General features: G+C 42.4%; 1 protein-coding gene across 1 annotated transcript in view; it reads left to right on the top strand.

Moving 5' to 3' along the window:
• Window positions 1-10,154: 10,154 nt before the first annotated feature.
• Window positions 10,155-23,341, top strand: part of LOC109902194 (zinc finger protein 236) — a 104,935-nt gene continuing 91,748 nt past the window's right edge. Inside the window, exons 1-5 of the mRNA XM_031786537.1 lie at window positions 10,155-10,324; window positions 13,691-13,824; window positions 15,855-16,019; window positions 16,396-16,574; window positions 16,817-16,947. Of these exons, the coding sequence (XP_031642397.1) occupies window positions 10,273-10,324; window positions 13,691-13,824; window positions 15,855-16,019; window positions 16,396-16,574; window positions 16,817-16,947 (661 nt within the window). The 5' untranslated portion in view covers window positions 10,155-10,272. The remainder of the gene's footprint in view (window positions 10,325-13,690; window positions 13,825-15,854; window positions 16,020-16,395; window positions 16,575-16,816; window positions 16,948-23,341) is intronic.

Raw genomic sequence — 23,341 nt, 5'->3', positions numbered from 1 at the left:
GTGAAGGACCTCGGCGTTACTCTGGACCCTAATCTCTCTTTTGACGAACATATCAAGACTGTTTCAAGGACAGCTTTTTTCCATCTACATAACATTGCAAAATGTAAAAATCAGAAACTTTCTGCCCAAAAATGATGCAGAAAAATGTATCCATGCTTTTGTTACTACTAGGTTAGACTACTGCAATGCTTTACTTTCCGGCTACCCGGATAAAGCACTAAATAAACTTCAGTTAGTGCTAAATACGGCTGCTAGAATGCTAGCCTCCCTACACTGGCTTCCTGTTAAGGTAAGGGCTGATTTCACGGTTTTACTGCTAAACTACAAAGCATTACATTGGCTTGCTCCTACCTATCTTTCTGATTTGGTCCTGCCGTACATACCTACACGTACTCTACGGTCACAAGATGCATGCCTCCTAATTGACCCTAGAATTTCTAAGCAAACGGCTGGAGGCAGGGCTTTCTCCTATAGAGCTACATTTTTATGGAATGGTCTGCCTACCCATGTGAGAGATGCAGACTCGGTCTCAAACTTTAAGTCTTTACTGAAGACTCATCTCTTCAGTGGGTCATATGATTGAGTGTAGTCTGGCCCAGGAGTGTGAAGGTGAACGGAAAGGCTCTGGAGCAACGAACAGTCCTTGCTGTCTCTGCCTGTCCGGTTCCCCTCTCTCCACTGGGATTCTCTGCCTCTAACCCTATTACAGGGACTGAGTCACTGGCTTACTGGTGCTCTTTCATGCCGTCCCTAGGAGGGGTGCCTCACTTGAGTGGGTTGAGTCACTGACGTGATCTTCCTCTCTGGGTTGGTGCCCCCCCTTTGGTTGTGCCGTGGCGGAGATCTTTGTGGGCTATACTCAGCCTTGTCTCAGGATGGTAAGTTGGTGGTTGAAGATATCCCTCTAGTGGTGTGGGGGCTGTGCTTTGGCAAAGTGTGTGGGGTTATATCCTTCCTGTTTGGCCCTGTCCGGGGGGATGGGGCCACAGTGTCTCCTGACCCCTCCTGTCTCAGCCTCCAGTATTTATGCTGCAGTAGTTTATGTGTCGGGGGGCTAGAGTCAGTTTGTTATATCTGGAGTACTTCCCCTGTCTTATCCGGTGTCCTGTGTGAATTTAAGTGTGTTCTCTCTAATTCTCTCTTTCTTTCTTTCTTTCTTTCTCTCTCTCGAAGGACCTGAGCCCTAGGACATTGCCTCAGGACTACCTGGCATGATGACTCCTTGCTGTCCCCAGTCCACCTGGCCGTGCTGCTACTCCAGTTTCAACTGTTCTGCCTGCGGCTATGGAACCCTGACCTGTTCACCGGACGTGCTACCTGTCTCACACCTGCTGTTTTAAACTCTCTCGAGACAGCAGGAGCGGTAGAGATGCTCCTAATGATCGGCTATGAAAATGTTATAATCTGTTATAATCTCCACCCGGCACAGCCAGAAGAGGACTGGCCACCCCTCATAGCCTGGTTCCTCTCTAGGTTTCTTCCTAGGTTTTGGCCTTTCTAGGGATTTTTTCCTAGCCACCGTGCTTCTACACCTGCATTGCTTGCTGCTTGGGGTTTTAGGCTGGGTTTCTGTACAGCACTTTGAGATATCAGCTGATGTAAGAAGGGCTATATAAATTGATTTGATTTGATTTGAACAGTTGATGTTGAGATGTGTCTGTTACTTGAACTCTGTGAAGCATTTATTTGGGCTGCAATTTCTGAGGCTGGTAACTCTAATGAACTTATCCTCTACAGCAGAAGGTAACTCTGGGTCTTCCTTTCCTGTGGTGGTCCTCATATGAGAGCCAGTTTCATCATAGCACTTGATGGTTTTTGCAACTGTATTTGAAGAAACTTTCAAATTTCTTTAAATTTTACAGATTGACTGACCTTCATATCTTAAAGTAATGATGGACTGTCGTTTCTCTTTGGTTATTGGAGTTGTTCTTGCCATAAAATGGACTTGGTCTTTTACCAAATAGGGCTATCTTCTGTATACCACTCCTACCTTGTCACAACACAACTGATTGGCTCAAACGCATTAAGAAGGAAAGACATTCCACAAATGAACTTTTAACAAGGAACACCTGTTAATTGAAATGCATTCCAGGTGACTACCTCATGAAGCTGGTTGAGGGAATGCCAAGAGTGTGCATAGCTGTCATTAAGGCAAAGGGTGGCTACTTTGAAGAATCTCAAATATAAAATATATTTTGATATGTTTAACACTTTTTTGGTTACTACATGATTCCTTATGTGTTATTTCATAGATTTGAAGTTTGAACTATTATTATACAAATAGAAAATAGTAAAAATAAAGAAAAACCCTTGAACTTTTGACTGGTGCTGTATTTATTCAAAGTAATGTTGCGCTGCTTTTTTTATTGACTTGGCCAAAGATTTTGATATGGTAGACAATTCCATTCTTCTGGGCCGGCTAAGGAGTATTGGTGTCTCTGAGGGGTATTTGGCCTGGTTTGCTAATTCCTCTCTCAAAGAGTGCAGTGTATAAATTAGAACATCTGCTGTCTCAGCCACTGCCTGTCAGTACACCAAGGCTCGATGCTCATCTCAATTTACATCAACAACATAGCTCAAGCAGTAGAAAGCTTTCTCATCCATTTATATGCAGATGATACAGTCTTATACTCAACTGGCCTCTCCCCGGATTTTGTGTTAAACAACAAGTACTACTTAGTGTCCAACAAGCTTTCTCTGCCCTTAACCTTGTTCTGAACACCTCCAAAACAAAGGTCATGTGGTTTGGTAAGAAGAATGCCCCTCTCCCCACCGGTGTGATTAGTACCTCTGAAGTATCTAGTATGGCTAGATGGTGCACTGTCCTTCTCTCAGCACATATCAAAGCTGCAGGCTAAGGTTAAATCTAGACTTGGTTTCCTCTATCGTAATCGCTCCTCTTTCACCACAGCTGCCAATCTAACCCTGATTCAGATGACAATCCTACCCATACTAGATTGTGGAGACATCGTTTATAGATCGGCAGGTAAGGGTGCTCTCGAGCGGCTAGATGTTCTTTACCATTCGGCCATCAGATTTGCACCAATGCTACCTATAGGAAACATCACCGCACTCTATACTCCTCTGTAAACTGGTAATCTCTGTATACCCGTCACAAGACCCACTGGTTGATGCTCATTTATAAAACCCTCTTACGCCTCATTCCACCCTATCTGACATACATACTGCAGTCCTCATCCTCCACTTACAACACCCGTTCTGCCAGTCACATTCTGTTAAAGGTTCCCAAAGCACGCACATCCCTAGGTCGCTCCTCTTTTCAGTTGACTGCAGCTAGCGACTGGAATGAGCTGCAATAAACACTCAAACTGGACTGTTTTATCTCCATCTCTTCATTCAAAGACTCAATCATGGACACTCTTACAGACAGTTGTGGCTGATTCGCATGATGTATTGTTGTCTCTACCTTCTTGCCTTTTGTGCCGTTGTCTGTGCCCAATAATGTTCGTACCATGTTTTGTGCTGCTACCATGTTGTGCTGCTGCCATGTTGTGTTGCTACCTTGCTGTGTTTTCATGTGTTGCTGCCATAGGCCTCCCTTTATGTAGTGTCGTGGTGTCTCTCTTGTCGTGATGTGTGTTTTGTCCTATATTTTTTTTACATTTCTTTTTATTTTGAATCTCAGCCCCCGTCCCCGCAGGAGGTCTTTTCCCTTCTGGAAGGCCATCACTGTTAATAAAAATGTGTTCTTAACTGACTTGCCTAGTTAAATAAAGGTTAAACCCCCAAAAATGAGACAAATAATGTAAAGTCAATTTTTGTGGCATCCCAATCTTTAAATATTTCTGTTCCCAAGAACTTTGAGCCCCTGGTTGTAGATGTGTCCATAAACCAGAATACACATGTATTTGTTGCTGAGCTTTTACCTCCCCCTACTGCCATGGTGGACGCTATCTGACTCAATGGATATCAAAACCTACACGACTATATGTGAAAAACCTTGTTAACTCTTCATTGATTGATTTAATTCTTACTAATAACCCCCATAAATATTTATCTAGTGTTGAATTTGCATATGATCTCAGTGATCATTGTCCCATAGTATGTATTAGAGATAGGAAACAGCAAAATAATAATCTTTGTTTAATTAAGATGAGACATTTAAAAAAGTTTTTTGCTTAATGGTTTTTACATGACATGTTCTACTCTGATTTAGCCACTGTCTCCAGTATTCCTGACCATGAGTGTGCTCTAGAAAATGTATCCTCCATATTTATTTGTCTGGCAGATAAACACGCCCCATTTAAACAAATCAGAGTCAAAGATAGATCAAACCTTTGGTTTTCTGAAATATCTGAGCTCATTCAGAGTAGAAATCAGGCCTGGGCCAAAGCAAAGACAACTGACTCTTTAGTGGACTAGCAAATCTTTCAGACAATTGAAAAACAGACGTACAGTTGAAGTCGGAAGATTACATACACCTTAGCCAAAGACATTTAAACTCAGTTTTTCACAATTCCTGATATTAAATCCAAGTAAAATTCCCTGTCTTAGGTCAGTTAGGATCACCACTTTATTTATAGAATGTGAAATGTCAGAATAATAGTAGAGAGAATTATTTATTTCAGCTTTTCTTTCTTTCATCACATTCCCAGTGGGTCAGAAGTTTACATACACTCAATTAGTATTTGTTAGCATTGCCTTTACATTGTTTAACTTGGGTCAAATATTTCAGGTAGCCTTCCACAAGCTTCCCACAATAAATTTGGTGAATTTTGGCCCATTCCCCCTGGCAGAGCTGGTGTAAGTGAGTCAGGTTTTGTAGGCCTCCTTGCTCAAACATGCTTTTTCAGTTCTGCCCACAAATTTTCTATAGGATTGAGGTCAGGGCTTTGAGATGGCCACTCCAGTACCTTGACTTCGTTGTCCTTAAGCAATTTTGCCACCACTTTGGAAGTATGCTTGGGGTCATTGTCCATTTGGAAGACCCATTTGCGACCAAGCTTGAACTTCCTGACTGATGTCTTGAGATGTTGCTTCAATATATCCACATAATTTTCCTTCCTCATGACACCATCTATTTTGTGAAGTGCACCGGTCCCTCATGCAGCAAAGCACCCCCAAAACATGATGCTTCAACCCCCATACTTCACGGTTGGGATGGTGTTCTTCGGCTTGCAAGCTTCCCCCTTTTTTCTCCAAACAAAACAATGGTCATTATGGCCAAACAGTTCTATTTTTGTTTAAACAAACTAGAGGACATTTCTCAAAAAAGTACGATCTTTGTCCCCATGTGCAGTTGCAAACCGTAGTCTGGCTTTTTTATGGCGGTTTTGGAGCAGTGGCTTCTTCCTTGCTGAGCGGCCATTCAGGTTATGTCGATATAGGACTCGTTTTACTGTGGATATAGATACTTTTGTACCTGTTTTCTCCAGCATCTTCACAGGGACCTTTGCTGTTGTTCTGAGATTGATTTGCACTTTTCACACCAAAGTACAATCACCTCTAGGAGACAGAACGTGTCTCCTTCCTGAACGGTATGACGGCTGCGTGGTCCCATGATGTTTATACTTGCGTACTTTTGTTTGTACAGATGAACGTGGTACCTTCAGGCATTTGGAAATTGCTCCCAAGGATGAACAAGACTTGTGGAGGTCTCCAATTGGTTTTCTGAGGTCTTTGCTAATATCTTTTGATTTTCCCATGATATCAAGCTAAGAGGCACTGAGTTTGTAGGCAGGCCTTGAAATACATCCACAGGTACACCTCCAATTGACTCAAATGATGTCAATTAGCCTATTCGAAGCTTCTAAAGCCATTACATAATTTTCTGGAATTTTCCAGAGGCACAGTAAACTTAGTGTATGTAAACTTCTGATCCACCGGACTTGTGATACAGTGAATTATAAGTAAAATAATCTGTCTGTAAACAATTGTTGGAAAAATTACTTGTGTCATGCACAAAGTAGATGTCCTAACCCGACTTGCCAAAACTATAGTTTGTTAACAAGATATTTGAAGGGTGGTTTAAAAATGAGTTTTAATGACTCCAACCTAAGTGTATGTAAAATTCCGACTTCAACTGTATTGTCTTGATTAAGAAAGCTAAATTAAGCTACTTTTTAATCTCTATCTCTCACTCTGCTGGTGATCCTTCTACATTTTAAATAACAGTAAATGTACCAAAGTGTAGATTCCTCATTTTCCCTGCCTAAGCTAGTCCTGTCTGTCTCTGACATCATAACTGAGAAGATTGGGAAAAGGGATGCTTTGCACTCCGATTGCTGAATCATTAACCCATGTTTTTAATCTGTTGATTATATCTGGTGCTATCCTCAAGGTTTGGAAGGCGGCCCATGTACTCCCCCTTCACAAAGGCGGTGACCCTTGTGACCTAAATAATTATTGGCCTATTTCTAAACTTTCTTGACTAGCTAAAATATTAGAATCCCTGATTAATTCTCAGTTAAGATCTTTCTTATCTTTGAAATGTATTCTAAATGTACATCAGACAGGTTTTAGACCAGATCTATGTGCTACCTCTGCTGCTTTCCTGGTTATACATGATGTGTTTAACTGTATGGATAAAAGGCAACATTGTGCTGCCTTCTTCATTGACCTGTCAAAGGCTTTTGATACTGTTGATCATTCACTGCTAATTCAGAGGTTTTTGACGGACAGAATGTATTGCTACTGATGGTATTAAATCAGCTTTCCAGGATATTACGAAAGGTGTCCCTCATGGGTTGATTCTCAGTCCTGTACTTTTTACTGTTCACATTAACAATATTGACTTTTCTGTAAAAATTGAAATATGGACTTGTACTGAGTGCAGGTAAAACTAAGTATATGTTGTTCTCTAGAGCACCAAAAAAACAAGTCTGATGATTTAAGCATAAGTACTTTGGATGGTGTCCATACGGTTTGTGTCCGTGATTACAAATATCTGGGCATCTGGATAGATGAAAAGCTGTCTTTTAAAAAGCATATTGATAAGTTAGTTAAGAAGCTGAGAACACAAATGGGCTTCTTCTAAACAAATAGGTCCTGCCTCTATCTAAATAGTAGAAAGTAGATTATTCAGTCGACGTTCCTATCAGTCCTAGACTACGGCGCCATCATCTATATGAACGCAGCTGCCACTTCATTAAAGCCGCTAGATGCAGTTTATCATAGCGCACTGCACTTTATTACGGGCAACAATTTGAGTACTCATCACTGCATTCTCTAACAAAAAGTTGGTTGGCCCTCATTGATGTCACTTAGGTTGATACCTTCCTGTGTTTTAATTTTTAAAGCCATTTTATAAAATCCCACTGTACCTAACGTCATTACTAAACTTTGGACATACAGTAGGAGACACCACACAAGGTCTCAGGGATGGCTAATTCTGGATATTCCTTTGGTCTCTACTGAGTTAGGAAAATCAGCTTTTAGTTTTCTTGCACCTTATCTATGGAACAATCTTCAAAGTGTTTTTAAATTTGAGGACCTTTGTTACTGATTAATGTTATTTTTTTTCATGACCATGTTTCTCTTTCTGCTTGCATTTTGTATTGATATTTTGATGTGTGTATTTTCTGTAATCTATTTAATTCTGTAAAATAGACCTTGATCTCAGTATGACTCCCTGATCAAATGAAGGTTGAATAATAAAAACAATTATTTCCATTTTTTGTGTGTTTGGAATGCCATAGTTGCTTGGGAGATCATGCTGTCATAATGAGAACGCTGTAAGCATTTGTTGGCCAATTTTGAATCTGTAGTATTAGTACATTGTCCATAACGTTCATTGACTGGATATTGACAATTACCATGGCAACTATGCATCACAATAGTAAACCATGGCAATTATGCATCACAGTAGTAATTATATTTATATTGTGTAGGACAGAGTTCGACCAGCCACGTGCGACATGCGCGGCCAGTTGCAAGCCGCAGACTGACGAGCAATATTCACCGTCGTAGAACAGATGAAGCCTGAGCGGGAATGTGAAGCTAAATGAAGATGGCTAGCTTTATAAACGCCTGAGGAAATCTAGCTTCTTTCGTAGTATACCTCTCTAGCCAGTAACTTTTGAAACCTATTTTACTGTGCCAGGTCACATTGACACGTTGATTGATTGATTGAATTTATTTGACAATTTGAAAAATCCATACATAAGGGCGCTCCAGCTGGTGCCGCCTCCACATACAATTTAAGAAAATTACCAAGGATAACACAATACAGTTTAACAGTTTATTTCCATTCTGGTCCCTTTGAAGATGGAAAGGGGGAATACAACAAGGTTAGGCGGCGATCGTAATGACAACATACAATGACAGAGAATTTTTGTTTGTTTCACAGCATCCGATAATTAATATAGTTTCTGTTCCTAATAAACAACTATGAACAGGTACATATTCCTTGTCACACATACCCTTAATATATAAACAATCAATCCCTAATATATATATATATATATATATATATATATAAATAAACAATCAATCCCTATATAAACTCAGCAAAAAAAGAAACGTCCCTTTTTCAGGACCCTGTCTTTCAAAGGTAATTCGTAAAAATCCAAATAACTTCCCAGATCTTCATTGTAAAGGGTTTAAACACTGTTTCCTATGCTTGTTCAATGAACCATAAACAATTAATGAACACGCACCAGTAAGACACTAAAAGCTTACAGATGGTAGGCAATTAAGGTCACAGTTATGACAACTTAGGACACTAAAAAGGCCTTCCAACTGACTCTGAAAAACACCAAAAGAAAGATGCCCAGGGTCCCTGCTCATGCTGCAAGGAGGCATGATGACTGCAGATATAGCCAGGGCAATAAATTGCAATGTCCTTACTGTGAGACGCCTAAGGGAGACAGGACGGACAGCTGATCATCCTCGCAGTGGCAGACCACGTGTAACAACACCTGCACAGGATCGGTACATCCGAACATCACACCTGCGGGACAGGTACAGGATGGCAACAACAACTGCCCGAATTACACCAGGAACGCACAATCCCTCCATCAGTGCTCAGACTGTCCACAATAGGCTGAGAGAGGCTGGACTGAGGGCTTGTAGGCCTTGTTGTAAGGCAGGTCCTCACCAGACATCACCGGCAACAACGTCGCCTATGGGCACAAACCCACCGTCACTGGACCAGACAGGACTGGCAAAAAGTGCTCTTCTCTGGCGAGTAGCGGTTTTGTCTCACAAGGGGTGATGGTCGGATTTGCGTTTATCGTCAAAGGAATGAGCGTTACACCGAGGCCTGTACTCTGGAGCGGGATCGATTAGGAGGTGGAGGGTCCGTCATGATCTGGAGCGGTGTGTCACAGCATCATCGGACTGAGCTTGTTGTCATTACAGGCAATCTCAACGCTGTGCGTTACAGGGAAGACACCCTCATCCCTCATGTGGTACCCTTCCTGCAGGCTCATCCTGACATGACCCTCCAGCATGACAATGCCACCAGCCATACTGCTTGTTCTGTGCGTGATTTGCCATGGCCAGTGAATAGCCTGTATCTCAATCCCATTGAGCACGTCTGTGACCTGTTGGATCATAGAGTGAGGGCTAGGGCCATTCACCCACAGAAATGTCTGGGAACTTGCAGGTGCCTTGGTGGAAGAGTGGGGTAACATCTCATAACAAGAACTGGCAACTCTGGTGCATTCCATGAGGAGGAGATGCACTGCAGTACTTAATGCAGCTGGTGGCCACACCAGATATTGACTATTTCTTTTGATTTTGTTCAGGGACTTATTATTCCATTTCTGTTAGTCACATGTCTGTGGAACTTGTTCAGTTTATGTCTCAGTTGTTGAATCTTATGTCCATACAAATATTTACACATGTACGTTCGCTGAAAATGAACTCAAGACGTTTCTTTTTTTGCTGAGTTTACATCTCAATACATGTATTAATGCTTCAATGTTGCCTTCCCCCATCCTATAGTAGCCCAATATTGCTTTTTCTTGCATGATTTTGAAAAGGAATTGTGCCTCCTTTATAAAAGTCGTAATTGTATGCTGTCAATGGACATAAAAAAAATCAAATTGACTTTATTCCCTATTCTTATAAATAATTTGATGACACTCATGCTCCTCCTTGAGACAATGCACATACATATACGCTAGATGTCTCCCTCCTCCATGCATCAGAGCCTCACAACAAGTAGCCTAGCTCGACGTGCACTACTACCGCACTGAAGTGTTCATGTGTTCGCTGATTTCTGTGTCCGCGACGTGCTCGTCGTGAGGCAGTCGCCATTTTGAAACCCAAATCGTTCACAGTACACCCGCCCTGAAACCTGGAACTATGCCGCGGGGCCGGCCTCGCAAACTGAGGGATAAAACCAACGACGGAACAGGTAATCAGTTCCAAAATGTCACGAATAAAAAAGGCAGCGACCATGCTGTTTACACAAGTTCATAATGAATGGACAAGCTGTTGCGTAGCTGAGATAAACTCACTTGAATATAGTGTATATAGTCCCCGGATATAGAATTGCGGGTGTCCATTGCTTTGTGCTGTAAAGTGGTGATTGAGGCGGAATGATATTAATAACATTTCGGTGGCTCTACTTATCCCGATTCAGTCTAATTTACTCTTCGGTGAGGCAACAGCTCTCGTAGTGTCCCGTCAAATATAGGGCATTTGGCTAGGTAACGTCAGTTAGTGGTTTTCTGACTCATGTGTTAGCATGTTGGTGCTTGGCAGTTGGCTAACAGGCTAGCCTTTGTTTTTAATTTGTGAGTGCGAGAAGACCGCTAGCTAGATGTCACTCAGCTAGCCAAACCATCAGGAAAGTAGTGTTTCACCATCCAGTCTCTCTCGGTTCGCTGCAGCTCGATACGATATCCACATTTGCGACTTATAATACAACCGTTAACTAGCTAACCAACATTAGTTTAGCTAGTTAGCTTCCAAGTCGAGTGATCAGAAGAGAATTGGTTTTCTGCATGTGGCTAAGTTTGTTGCTATCCTATAGCTAGCTAACGCGTTGCTAGCAAGCTAACAGCACAGGGAAACAATGCACTCCAGCTGCAAATTGTCTAAAATAAAAAAAAGTATCTCCAACCAGCTAGGCCATCAGGTGTGTAATCATTACTCCTAGAAAACTAGCGTTTCTATTGGTCAGATTCAGGTAGGTCCATCCCTATTTGCTGACCGGTCCAATAGAAACGCTAGTTTTCTTTCAACAGTTTGATGATTACACACCAGTAATATTCAGTGGGTTTGTTTGGTGCAGTGGTCACCAACCATTACTGTGTCAAAATGCAAGGTGAGATCTATCGCTCAGATTAGTTTTGAACATGACTTAAAAGTATGCCTATGCAACATTAACGTTTTAAAAACAGTACTGTAGTAATGAGGTTCGTGCACTAGCCTATAGGCCCAATATATTGTCACCACATTGCTTGAATTGCCCTGTCAATGCATTGTTGTTTGGACCATTTAAAAAAAAAAAGTATATATATTTATATTTCAACATTTGAGGTAAGTTATAGGATCACACCAGTAATAGTCAGTAGTTGTATTACTTGTGAGGTACAGCTGAGTGAGCATACATTTCAATAATTGTATTTTTTTTATTTACTGGGCTGATGGTGCCTGCATCTGGTCAGTCTCAGTGGAGAGAGAGAGAAAGAGAGGGCAGAAGACTGAGGGTCTGCCTTTCAATGTCCCTACACTCCCTTTCCTCCCATGACACTGACCAAAAAGTGAGTCTTCCAGTTGATGCTGAAACTCGAGTCACACCGCATTATGTCCGCTTCATGCACAAATTCATGTTACTCCTATGAACAGAGTGAAATATTCCATGATATAAAAAATAAAGACCCAAGCCGCTAATAATAATGCAAGCCTATCGATACACTTTCCTAGTCATTCATTACAACTTAGTGCTGGTTGTAGTAGAAGTAAGGAAGAACCCACATTTTATGTCTTATAAAAGTGTTGAATAAAAGGTGTTGACAGTGCGGAGTAAAAACAAGGACTCACTCAAAAACATCAGCTCTGTGATGTATTTGTTGACAGTCTCAAGTAATGTCTTTAAAAGTTTTGAAATCTCACAGTATCGACTTTTCTGTAGCTTACTTTTACGCCTGCTATGTTACTGCAGACACTGTAATCTTAGCCATCCGATTGGTCAGCGTTAGGCCTATAGTGCACTTGATTTGCTCTCCGGGCACGCCAGGAAGGCAGAGTTTGTACCTTCAGACACATGAAATGGTTCAAAATCAATGTTGATAAAACAAAAATACGCTAGACAAGGTGGGATATTTTTTGGTCAATTGTGGTGGAAACTCTTTTATGTGCAAATATTGATAGAAAAACCATAATGTCACAGTAAACTTGGAGTCACGTGATGTTGTAGCCTACTACCACCACGACATATGACCTGCTCATATGATCATTACATGCAACATGCGCAATGTCTGTAGATATAATTACAGTGACCTCTTTCAAAAACAACTTGTGTACCTCTAATTTTATATCAATGAGCTGGGGCACATGTGGTAGTTCCATAAAATATACAGGCCTATATATATATATACAAAATGACCAAGTTGAGTGCAACAGTTGTCATTAAAAGTAGGCCCAATCCAGAAAGAACTCCTCGTCCCCCTGATATTCAAATTCGGCCCCTGACATTTCATGTGGCCCCACTAATTTCATAGACTTAAATAACAAATAATTTTGAGCGTTGTGCGTACTGTTGAAACTGAACTCCATATTTGCTCTCTAGCCTGTGCCCCTCGCCCTAATCCTTCAATGTTTGCAGATCTGTAAGGTCAGTCTGACGTATCAATATGGTGGTAGCATCACCACTGCACTGCGTAGGCTACCTATCCAGACCCTTCAGATTTGCAAACATTGAAAGATTAGGCTAGTACCAAGGGGAAGGGGTTGGTAGTGATTTGGGACAGGCCCATATCTGTTACCCTATGTAGGCCTGTCCATTACCTGACCAAAACATATTGGTGGATGCTCTGTTTTTTTATTTTAATTTGACCTTTATTTAACTAGGCAAGTCGGTTAAGAACAAATTCTTATTTTCAATGACGGCCTAGGAACAGTGGGTTAACTGCCTTGTTCCGGGGCAGAATGACAGATTTTTACCTTGTCGGCTCAGAGATTCGATCTTGCAACCTTTCGGTTACTAGTCCAACACTCTAACCACTAGGCTACCTGTCGCCCCTACCATCTTGTCTTAACCTTCTTTTTAGTTTAGGTATGAAAATTACAATAAATGTGATTATTAGGCTATTACTTTCCTTGCCTGTTTGTTATTTGGATTAGTTTAGTTTGAAATATCTCCTTTCCACACATCAATCAGACTGAAAAATGCATACAAACCCAGGGTTTTCCCCAAAGACTAAGAGGCGCTGTGCCACCTTGTGGACTGGCTGCACCACTATGTAAATATATTTTTAAACTGTTATCATATAAGGCCATTATTTTCTCTAGATTACATGAAATGGCAGTTGTTCAAAAGCTGCCCCCCTCTGGGTCTCCCCGTTTCCATACATAGCAGCACCACCCTGTTAAAAAAAAATCCTGGAGAGAACCCTGCAAATCCTTAACCTAATATTTTACTGTCTGGAATCTGCTGGGAAATAGGCTGGTGGACCAAAACATTATGGAAATTGCAGGTACCATTTAAGTAACCTAATTATGAACACCATGGTAATATGAGTGTCTTTGTCTCCCTCTCTCTTTTTGCCAACAGAGAGTATATCTGGAGCCAAGCAGGACAACAGCCATGGGGATTCCAAGGACAACAAGTGCACTGTCTGCTCCCAGAGCTTCACCACTGAGAGCCAGCTACAGAGGCACCAGCGCGACCATGAGGCCAACGACAAGGCAAGCATAGTGCAAAGGGCCAGACGAGGCTGTCTGACACTACATTGGCACTCAGGCTTGTCTCTTTCGCCAACTCCTTATGGAATTGTCATGCCAATGTTTAGCTTGACAATGGAGTAAGCAAAAGCCCATCTGGGACCGGGCTAGTACAGACCTACCTTAATGATCTCATTTGATATGGATAGAAATGTCCTTCATTCACATGATTGATTTTGTATATGTATGAATGGTGTGCCGGATGTGAAAACATTAGATATACGTTACATCCATTGTTGATTAAGGTGAAGAACCCCAAAAAGTACCAGCATATAGGCCTAGTCCTTTTACTGATGTTTCTGCCTGACACACGGATGAGTTGTCCTCAGATGACAGTTGTAGCTTGTCCACAGAGATACAGTATGAGTGGATTTAAGTTTGTGTTTACTATTCATTATTCAGCTGTCAGAGTGGGAGAGCCTCTTTGCAGGGCAGTGAGCAAACAGTCAGACAGACTGAGGGAACATCCTCTTAAGACAAATAGCCCAGTGTATGAGGGAAATGTAGTGGCACTAAAAAGCAAATGCAACTGACACAGAGTTATTGAAGAAATAAATATATTAGAAATATACCCAGGAAATAAGACCTTCAGCCAAACAGACCAACTGGCATTTACCTGAAAATTATAATATAAGAGAAAATGTACTGGCTTGACTGTTATTGTAGGACTCAGTTACTCATTCACAATTTTTTTTAACTTTTATGTCATTTAGCAGACTGTCCTATCCAGGTTGACTTACAGGATCAATAAGGGTTAAGTGCCTTGCAAGGGCACATCGGAAGATTTTTCACCCACTCTGCTTGGTGATTTTGGTTACTGGCCCAACACTCTTAACCACTAGGCTACCTGCAGCCCACACAGTCACTCACTTGCGCACACTCGCTCACTTAAATCAAATCATTGACATACACATGGTTCGCAGATGTTAATGCGAGTGTAGCGAAATGCTTGTGCTTCTAGTTCCGACAATGCAGTAATAACCAACAAGTAATCTAGCTAACAATTCCAAAACTACTACCTTATAGACACAAGTGTAAGAGGATAAAGAATATGTACATAAAGATATATGAGTGAGTGATGGTACAGAGCGGCATAGGCAAGATACAGTAGATGGTATTGAGTGCAGTATATACATATGAGATGAGTATGTAAACAAAGTGGCATAGTTAAAGTGGCTAGTGATACATGTATTACATAAAGATGCAGTAGATGATATAGAGTACAGTATATACATATACATATGAGATGAATAATGTAGGGTATGTAAACATTATATTAGGTAGCATTGTTTAAAGTGGCTAGTGATATATTTTACATTTCCCATCAATTCCCATTATTGAAGTGGCTGGAGTTGAGTCAGTGTGTTGGCAGCAGCCACTCAATGTTAGTGGTGGCTGTTTAACAGTCTGATGGCCTTGAGATAGAAGCTGTTTTTCAATCTCTCAGTCCCAGCTTTGATGCACCTGTACTGACCTCGCCTTCTGGATGATAGCGGGGTGAACAGGCAGTGGCTCGGGTGGTTGTTGTCCTTGATGATCTTTATGGCCTTCCTGTGACATCGGGTGGTGTAGGTGTCCTGGAGGGCAGGTAGTTTGCCCCCGGTGATGCGTTGTGCAGACCTCACTACCCTCTAGAGAGCCTTACGGTTGTGGGCGGAGCAGTTGCCGTACCAGGTGGTGATACAGCCCGACAGGATGCTCTCGATTGTGCATCTGTAGAAGTTTGTGAGTGCTTTTGGTGACAAGCCGAATTTCTTCAGCTTCCTGAGGTTGAAGAGGCGCTGCTGCGCCTTTTTCACGATGCTGTCTGTGTGGGTGGACCAATTCAGTTTGTCTGTGATGTGTACGCCGAGGAACTTAACTTACTACCCTCTCCACTACTGTTCCATCGATGTGGATAGGGGGGTGTTCCCTCTGCTGTTTCCTGAAGTCCACAATCATCTCCTTAGTTTTGTTGACTCATGAACTGCCTTTTCTCTCTTCCTCCCTTCCAGCTTCACCGGTGCGACCAGTGTGCTCAGACGTTTAACGTGGAGTTCAACCTCATGCTCCACAAGTCCACACATGCCACCTCGAACCCCACCTGCCCGGTGTGCCATAAGAAGTTCTCCCGCGTGGCCAGTCTCAAGTCCCATATCATGCTGCATGAGAAGGAGGAGGTTTGTCAATCAGTGATATGATTGAACCCATTGAAACATATTTAAAAAATGTGATTGTCTTGAATCTGCTGGGAAATATGTTTTTTATCGAAGCTAAAAATGTAATTTGTAGCTGGTGGATTAGCCTTCTATTAATTATCTTATTAATTCAATTAATCAATAAACATCTGTGGACGTTTTCACATCAGGTCACAACCATCCTCATAATGATAATACATATCATTTATATAGGTGACAACTTTCTAAACCGCAAAGACGTTTGTATGATCGACTCATGCGTGTCTTCTGAATTGTGGTCCTTCTCCATCCTCCTCTTGTCTGTGACCTCATCTTCTCATTTCTTTCCCCCCCTCTGTTCTTTCCCTTTGTCCTCTAGAATCTGATCTGTACAGAGTGTGGCGACGAGTTCATTCTCCACAGTCAGCTCATGCTGCATCTGGAGGAGCATCGCAAAGAGCTGTCTGGGGCCAAGGTGTACACCTGCAAGACCTGTAGCAAGGAGTTCAAGATGGTGGGCCAGCTCAAGGAGCACACCAAGACCCACGTCAAGATGAGGTTAGAGAGCGAGGGGACAGTAGCACAGAGGGTCTCGGGTTGATTGATACTGTTGTCCAAAGTGCTTGTTTAGCAACACATTACTAAGTGTATTGAGTGCTCTTATCTCCCTGTGTCTTTCTGTTTGCTATTTTTCATTTGGAGGACCACCAGTTAAATTGTGTTTCAAAAGAACAACTTGACCAAAGACTGTTTCCACATTGGGTTGATTTCTGTTTCTCTGCACTTGTTTTTTCCGTCAGGCCACTCAGTTCGAATTCCAGAAACTACAAGAAGAATATCGATCGGAGTGGATTCACCAACAGCTGTCAGCACTGTGGCAAGACGTTTAAAAAGCCCAGCCAGCTTGTTCGACACACACGAATACACACAGGTAAGCAAAAGACAGCTGGGTCATGTTCATTATGGCACGCATCAAAAAACATTTAGCAAATTAAAATGAGTCCCTCCCTGTTTCAATTGGTATTCTTCTGTTTCATGCCTAATGAACACGACCGAGGATTGTTCTGCTTTATACAAGATTTGGATTTGTTGATTTTGAAAGGGAATTAAATGGAGAGCATGAAATAAAATAATGGCCTCAGTCAGTATGGTGTATCACTGGGGGTCTCTACCATGATCCTTGCCTCTCATCAAGATATCCAAGATGGAAAGACTTGTTTGTTTTTGTCTCGTGTAAATATTCGGGTTTTTTTTCTTCATTTTTTGTATACAACCTGCCTCACCCAATGTGGTACGGATCTGCTATTTTTTTTAGACCTTATAACTGGAACCTCCATAAGAAGCTAGCCAGATAATTAGCTACTAGTTATTTAGTCATTGTTAGCCACTGCTAATGGCATTTACCTTTAGCTCAGACACCAGCCGCTTTAGCCAGGATAATACCTGCCAGTCTGCACAGCGCGATATCAGCCCTGAGCATATCGGACTGCTTTTTTTCCCACTACATCTCCGGATTCTGGTCGCAAGCTCTGGACCATTACACCGGATCGTCGCAGCAAGCTAGCTGCTACGGAGTGGCTATTTTGGCTATCGCCCTTGTCCAGGAGCAAGCACCAGTTAGCCTTGAGCTAGGCCCATCTCTTGGCTAGCAAACGAAGAACACCAACTACCCAACCTCTCTTGCCATTCGGCCTGGACCCTTTGTCGACACGGCAGCCCGCCGATCCATCACGACTGGTTTGCTTGTCTGCTGACGTAATTCGGCCAATGTGCTCTCAACCGGCCTCTGCGTCGTGGATGTCGGTGAAGACCCATCTGCTAGCCCTGGCCGCTAGCTTTTCTACGTTCGCCTAGCGTAGTAACGACTACTGAATGGCTCCCTGTTCCATCTATTGCTGATCATTGGTCCCTATGATCACTTGGCTACACAGCTGATGCCTGCTGGACTGTTCATTAACACAGTACTTCGTTTCGTTTATCTGTCGGCCCCAGTCTCGAACTCAGGCCCTGTGTGTAGCTAACTGACCCTCTTTGCCCATTCATAACCATTTACCCGTTGTTGTTGTCTTAGGTGTTTACCCATTGTTGTCTTACCCGTTGTTGTCCCAATCAACACCTGCGATTGCTTTATGCCTCTCTCATGTCAATATTCCTTGTATACTGTTGTTTAGCTCTCATTGTTTTATTTTACTTCGGAGCCTCTAGTCCCGCTCAACATGCCTCAGATAGCTCCGTTGTCCCATCCCCCACACATGCGGAGAGTGCACCTAGCTTAATTGGCGCATCCAGAGATGCAACTTCTCTCATCGTCACTCAATGCCTAGGTTTACCTAGGTTTACCTACACTGTACTCGCACCCTACCATACGTCTGTACATGATACCCTGAATCTATCCTACTATCCTACCACGCCCAGAAATCTGCTCCTTTTATTCTCTGTTCCCAACGCTCTAGACGACCAGTTCTTATAGCGACCTATATCCATCCTGCCCTGCCTATCTAAGGTCTTCGAAAGCCAAGTCAACAAACAGGTCACTGACCATCTCGAATCCCACCGTACTTTCTCCGCTGTGCAATCTGGTTTCCGAGCCGGTCACGGGTGCACCTCAGCCACGCTCAAGGTACTAAACAATATCATAACCGCCATCGATAAAAGACAGTACTGTGCAGCCGTCTTCATCGACCTTGCCAAGGCTTTCGACTCTGTCAATCACCATATTCTTATCGGCAGACTCAGTAGCCTCGGTTTTTCGGATGACTGCCTTGCCTGGTTCACCAATTACTTTGCAGACAGAGTTCAGTGTATCAAATCGGAGGGCATGCTGTCCGGTCCTCTGGCAGTCTCTATGGGGGTGCCACAGGGTTCAATCCTCGGGCCGACTCTTTTCTCTGTGTATATCAATGATGTTGCTCTTGCTGCGGGCGATTCCCTGATCCACCTCTACGCAGACGACACCATTCTATATACTTCCGGCCCGTCCTTGGACACTGTGCTATCTAACCTCCAAACGAGCTTCAATGCCATACAGCACTCCTTCCGTGGCCTCCAACTGCTCTTAAACGCTAGTAAAACCAAATGAATGCTTTTCAACCGTTCGCTGCCTGCACCCGCACGCCTGACCAGCATCACCACCCTGGATGGTTCCGACCTTGAATACGTGGACAACTATAAATACCTAGGTGTCTGGCTAGACTGTAAACTCTCCTTCCAGACTCATATCAAACATCTCCAATCGAAAATCAAATCAAGAGTCGGCTTTCTATTCCGCAACAAAGCCTCCTTCACTCACGCCGCCAAACTTACCCTAGTAAAACTGACTATCCTACCGATCCTCGACTTCGGCGATGTCATCTACAAAATTGCTTCCAACACTCTACTCAGCAAACTGGATGCAGTTTATCACAGTGCCATCCGTTTTGTCACTAAAGCACCTTATACCACCCACCACTGCGACTTGTATGCTCTAGTCGGCTGGCCCTCGCTACATATTCGTCGCCAGACCCACTGGCTCCGGGTCATCTACAAGTCCATGCTAGGTAAAGCTCCGCCTTATCTCAGTTCACTGGTCACGATGGCAACACCCATCCGTAGCACGCGCTCCAGCAGGTGCATCTCACTGATCATCCCTAAAGCCAACACCTCATTCCAGTTCTCTGCTGCCTGTGACTGGAACGAACTGCAAAAATCGCTGAAGTTGGAGACTTTTATCTCCCTCACCAACTTCAAACATCTGCTATCTGAGCAGCTAACCGATCGCTGCAGCTGTACATAGTCTATCGGTAAATAGCCCACCCATTTTTACCTACCTCATCCCCATACTGTTTTTATTTATTTACTTTTCTGCTCTTTTGCACACCAATATCTCTACCTGTACATGACCATCTGATCATTTATCACTCCAGTGTTAATCTGCAAAATTGTAATTATTCGCCTACCTCCTCATGCCTTTTGCACACAATGTATATAGACTCCCCTTTTTTTCTACTGTGTTATTGACTTGTTAATTGTTTACTCCATCTGTAACTCTGTGTTGTCTGTTCACACTGCTATACTTTATCTTGGCCAGGTCGCAGTTGCAAATGAGAACTTGTTCTCAACTAGCCTACCTGGTTAAATAAAGGTGAAAAAAAAACTGCCTTTAGCCGTACCCTCATCCTACTCCTTCTCTGTTCCTCTAGTGATGTAGAGGTTAACCCAGGCCCAGTGTCCCCCCAGGCGCTCTCATTTGTTGACTTCTGTAACCGCAAAAGCCTTGGATTCATGCATGTTAGGAGAATTCTTGTCAGTTATCGTCACAGCTGTGTATATACCCGCTCAAGCAGACACCACGACGGCCCTGAAGGACCTTCACTGGACTTGACGTAAACTGGAATCCATATATTCTGACCATGCATTTATTGGAGCAGGGGATTTTAACAAAATACATTTGGGAACAAGGCTACCTAAATTCTATCAGCATATTAATTGCCGCACTCGCACGGGCAATACACTTGATCACTGCTACTCTAACGTCCGCAATGCATACAAGGCCCTCCCTTCGACAAATCCGACCAAGACTCCATCTTGCTCCTACCGTCTTATAGGCAAAAACTCAAACAGGATGTACCCGTGACTAGAACCATTCAACGCTGGTCTGACCAATTAGAATCCACGCTTCAAGATTGTTTTGATCACACAGACTGGGAAATGTTCTGAGAATAACATTGATCTATATGCTTACTCTGAGTGTATTTATAAGGAAGTGCATTGGAGATGTTGTACCCACTGTGACTATGCTAGCGTCCCACCTGGCCAACATCCGGTGAAATTGCAGAGCGCCAAATTCAAAATACAGAAACTCATAATAAACATTCATAAAATATACAAGTGTTATACATCAGTTTAAAGATGAACTTCTTGTTAATCCAGCCGCTGTGTCAGATTTAAAAAAGGCTTTACGGCGAAAGTATACCATGTGATTATCTGAGGATAGCGCCCCGCTTACAAAAGCATGCAAACATTTTCCAGCCAAGTAGATTAGTCACGAAAGTCAGAAATAGCGATACAATTAATCACTTACCTTTGATTATCTTCATATTTGCACCCACAAGACTCCATGTTACACAATAAATGTTTGTTTTGTTTGATAAAGTCCCTCTTTATATCCAAAAAACTCTGTTTTGTTGGCTTGTTTTGTTCAGTAATCCAGTGGCTCAATGGCGGTCACAACAGGCAGACGAATAGATCCAAATAGTACCGGTAAAGTTCGTCAAAACTGGACAATAGCGTACTCAATACAAAAGAAAAAGGATGGGGTGAGTGCTCCCGGTCGCTGGCGCAAACGCTCTTGTTCATTTGAGCGACCACTCAGAAAATGTTGTCATTCTTACTAATTTTTCAGAATAAAAGCCTGAAACAATGTCTAAAGACTGTTGACATCTAGTGGAAGCCATAGGAACTGCAATCCAGGTCCCATCCATTTATATGGTGGATATGCTTTCAATGAAAAACACTCAATTCAAAAGAATGCCACTTCCTGGATGGATTTTCCTCATGTTTTCGAGTGCCATATCGGTTCTGTTATACTCACATACATTATTTTAACAGTTTTGGAAACTTGAGTGTTTTCTATCCAATACTACCATGCATATGCATATCCTAGCTTCTGGGCCTGAGTAACAGGCAGTTTAATTTGGGCACGCTTTTCATCCGGATGTCAAAATACTGCCCCCTACCCTAGAAAGGTTAAAACCTACCCTAACCAGAAACCATGGATGGATGGCGGCATTCACGCAAAACTTAACCACGGAAAGAGGACTGGGAATATGGCTGAAATATATAAACAGTGTAGTTATTCCTTCTGCAAGGCAATCAAACAAGCGAAATGTCAGTATAGGGACAAAGTGGAGTCGCAATTCAACGGCTCAGACACATAGACTACAGGAAAACATCTACAGGAAAACACGGTCTACAAAAAGAAAACCAGCCACGTTACGGACACCGACATCTCGCTTACAGTCACACAAACACCAAATTTGCCCGCTTAGAGGATAATACAGCGCAACTGACGTGCCCGCTACCAAGGACTGTGGGCTATCCTTCTCAGTGGCCATTGTGAGTAAGACATTCAAACCCTCGCAAGGCTGCAGACCAGCTGGCTGGTGTGTTTATGGACATATTCAAATGCTCCCTATCCGAGTCTGCTGTCCCCACATGCTTCAAGATGGCCACCATTGTTCCTGTACCCAACAAGGTAACTGAACTAAATTACTACCATCCCATAGCACACACTTCTGTCATCCTGAAGTGCTTTGAGAGACCTGTCAAGGATCATATCGCCTCCACTTTACCTGCCACCCTAGACCCACTTCAGTTTGCAAACCACCCCAACAGGTCCACAGACGATGCAATCGCCATCACACTGCACACTGCCCTATCCCATCTGGATGAGAGGAATACCTATGTAAGAATGCTGTTTACTGACTACAGCTCAGCATTTAACACCATAGTACCCTCCAAACTCATCATTAAACTGGAGGCCCTGGGTTTCAACTAGAGGTCGACCGATTATGATTTTTCAACTCCGATACCGATAGCAATTCTTGGAGGACCAAAAAAAGCCGATACCGATTATTAATCTGCCAATTTTTAAATTTTTATTTGTAATAATGACAATTACAACAATACTGAATTAACACTTATTTTAACTTAATATAATACATCAATAAAAATCAATTTAGCCTTGAATAAATAATGAAACATGCATAAATAAAGTGTTGGAGAAGAAAGTAAAAGTGCAATATGTGCCATGTAAAAATGCTAACGTTTAAGTTCCTTGCTCAGAACATGAGAACATGTGAAAGCTGGTGGTTCCTTTTAACATGACACTTCAATATTCCAAGGTAAGAGGTTTTAGGTTGTAGTTATAGTATTTATAGGACTATTTCTCTCTATACCATTTATATTCCATATACCTTTGACTATTAGATGTTCTTATAGGCACTTTAGTATTGCCAGTGTAACAGTATAGCTTCCGTCCCTCTCCTCGCCGCTACCTGGGCTCAAATCAGGTACACATTAGCTAACACAACGTGTCATTGGAACACAGGAGTGATGGTTGCTGATAATGGGCATCTGTACGCCTGTGTAAATATTCCATAAATCAGCCGTTTCCAGCTACAATAGTAATTTACAACATTATCAATGTCTACACTGTATTTCTGATCAATTTGATGTTATATTAATGGACAAATTTTTTTATTTTCTTTCAAAAACAAGGACATTTCTAAGTGACCCCAAACTTTTGAACGGTAGTGTACATATCCATTCCTCCCTTTTAGATTTGT

The sequence above is a fragment of the Oncorhynchus kisutch genome, linkage group LG13 (genome assembly GCF_002021735.2).
Source record: "Oncorhynchus kisutch isolate 150728-3 linkage group LG13, Okis_V2, whole genome shotgun sequence".
NCBI lineage: Eukaryota > Metazoa > Chordata > Actinopteri > Salmoniformes > Salmonidae > Oncorhynchus > Oncorhynchus kisutch.
The sequence above is the reverse complement of the archived record's forward strand: the minus strand, read 5'-3'. Positions and strand labels throughout refer to the sequence as shown.